The sequence below is a fragment of the Chrysochloris asiatica genome, unplaced genomic scaffold (genome assembly GCF_000296735.1).
Source record: "Chrysochloris asiatica unplaced genomic scaffold, ChrAsi1.0 scaffold00262, whole genome shotgun sequence".
In the NCBI taxonomy this organism is placed as follows: Eukaryota; Metazoa; Chordata; class Mammalia; order Afrosoricida; family Chrysochloridae; genus Chrysochloris; species Chrysochloris asiatica.
Window position 1 is genome coordinate 1,398,822 of NW_006408780.1, and position 2,423 is coordinate 1,401,244.

The 2,423-nt window shown below is 59.7% G+C and overlaps 1 protein-coding gene across 1 annotated transcript in view; it reads left to right on the plus strand.

Annotated features, from left to right (window-relative positions):
- TMEM129 (transmembrane protein 129) overlaps window positions 1–1,191 on the plus strand; it is a 5,071-nt gene extending 3,880 nt beyond the window's left edge. The window contains exons 3-4 of the mRNA XM_006874109.1: window positions 710–869; window positions 943–1,191. Of these exons, the coding sequence (XP_006874171.1) occupies window positions 710–869; window positions 943–1,191 (409 nt within the window). The remainder of the gene's footprint in view (window positions 1–709; window positions 870–942) is intronic.
- The last annotated feature ends 1,232 nt before the right edge of the window (window positions 1,192–2,423 follow it).

The following is a 2,423-nucleotide window of genomic DNA, read 5'->3' on the forward strand; positions in this document are numbered from 1 at the left end:
TCCTTTTAAGAATCTCTTAGGATCTGGTTAAAACACTGACTCTGATTGGTTCTATCTGGGATTTTGTTGTTGTTAAGTGACGTCGAGTCAGTTCCGACCCATAGCGACCCTGTATAGGATAGAAGGGCAAATTTTCAGCATGGGGCTGAACCAGAATGAATGGGGTGGGGGTGATGGCCCAGTAGTACATAGGTGGGCTTCGGCACCCTTGGGTCCTGAGTGTGACACCGACCCCACAGGCCCAGGGCACACCTGGCTCAGACTGAAAGGAAATCAACAATGAGTGCAGGTCTGGGGCCCCCATCGTCAGCTCCTCTCCACCAATTTTCCGCTTCCTCCTCAATGCCCTCTGGCTCCTACTCCCACCCCTAACAGGCACTGGAGACTTTGGGGCTTGGGTCTGCTGCCCCTTCCATGTGTCTTCTCAGCTTCTTGGTGGAGCATACTGGGGGCATTTGGGGGCCCTCCTATGAGGCAGGAGGGCTGGTAGCTGCCTTGGCTCTGAGGCCCCACCCTTCCTGTCCTGGCCCCTTGTTGGGGGCGGGGTGGGGGTGGGGACACACCTTGGGCCTGATGAGCCTGCTGAGTGCAGGAGCCCTGAGTCCTGTCACCCTGCCCCTCCCTTCCCTGACACCCCGACACCCCTGGCAGGGCCAGTGCCAAGGAGCCCGGGCTGCACAGAGGCCTCACAAGCTCTCGCTGCCTGCAGGCTGAACTCGGCCGAGTACGGGGAGCTGTGTGAGAAGCTCCGGGCACCCATCCGCAGCGCGGCTCATGTTGTCATCCACCAGAGCCTGGGCGACCTGTTCCTGGAAACCTTCGCCTCCCTGGTGGAGGTCAACCCGACCTACTCCATGCCCAGCAGCCAGGTGGGCAGCGGGCTGGCCGGGGTGGTGGGCGGCAGGTCCCCTGGGCTTGCGCCTTAACGGGTTCTCTGCTCAGGAGCTGGAGGCGTGTATCGGCTGCATGCAGGCACGCGCCGCCATCAAGCTGGTGAAGACATGCCAGGATGTGGATGCTGGGCAATGCCAGCAGTGTTACTGCCGCCCCATGTGGTGCCTGACCTGCATGGGCAAGTGGTTTGCCAGCCGCCAGGACCCACAGCATCCGGAGACCTGGCTGGCCAGCCGTGTGCCCTGCCCCACCTGCCGCGCCCGCTTCTGCATCCTGGATGTGTGCACCATCCGCTGACACTGCCCATGCCGGGTCCCACTCCAGACCCCAGAGCTGTGAAGGGGTGGGAGTTTGTTCAGGGAAAGGAAGCTGTCTGCTGAAGTTCTTCTGGGAACGTGGCTGCCGGTGGGCCCCTGGGCCCCTGAACACATGCCCATCACCTCCGGTGCTCAGCACCCTTGTGGTGGTGGACTGTGCCTACAATGCGGCCAGCCTCCTGAGCTCCTCAGGGAGATGGGGGCTCTGCCCCCAGACGACCCTTACCTGGGCCACCTGCCTTAATTTTAAGGGACATAGCTGATCTTTAGTGACAAGGGAGACATAGGGCATCCTCATGGCTTTGTCCCTGAGCTGGCCATAGGGTGCCATGGCTCTGCGTGGGAAGAGGCTGCTCACCTCCCAGTGTGGTCCCACTAGGGACCCCCAGCCTGCCTGCTGCACCCCATTTCTACTCATTGGGGAAGGGGTCTGGCCAGACGTCAGCTGGTCCAAGCCGTGAGGACTGTTTAAAGGCTCTGAGCAGTATCCAACAGTGGGAGGTACACAGGGTGAGCCTGGCTGGGGCTGGGTGGGGGTGGATGACCTAGGGCTTGCCCTGTGGGCTACCTGCCTCTGGAGACACCAAATACCAGTGTCTGCTCTCTGGGGCCAGGTAGGAGCTGGTGCTAGCGGCAGCCTGCCCCCTTAACTGTGGGTGCGCTCAGTCATTGGTGCCTTTTGCTTCCCCCATGTGTCCAGGGCAGGCGAGGTGTGGGACCTTCAGCTCTGCACCTGGAAGCCAGTGCATTAGAGCTCCCGCAGGGCTGCCCAGTTCAGAGAGGTGTGCCCTAGGATCTAGATGCTGATGGGGCAGGTGGGAGGGGACAGAGCCAGCCTCAGAGGTGGCCCAAGTCTGGAGCCTGCCAGCCTCAGGTAGCAGGCGGGGACCTCCCTCACTCTGGAGTCCTCCCTCCTGGCAGGTGTAACTGGTTCCCCCAGGGCTGAGCCATGTGACCAAGTATCTGGGAGCAGAGGTCCAGTCCTCTGGCCCCAGGAGCAGGCGGTAGGGTAGGTTCAGCCAGATCCACCTGTCTGGTCTGACCAGGGGAGGATTGGGCAGTGGGGGGACATTTTTACACAAAAGCAAGTGACTTTGTTTTATAAAGACAATGCTATTGTAACCACATCATACCATATTAAATAAAGTCATCTGAATTTAGGCGCTTTTCCTAATTGGCATGGTTGGGTCTTATTTTTATTTTTTTTTAATT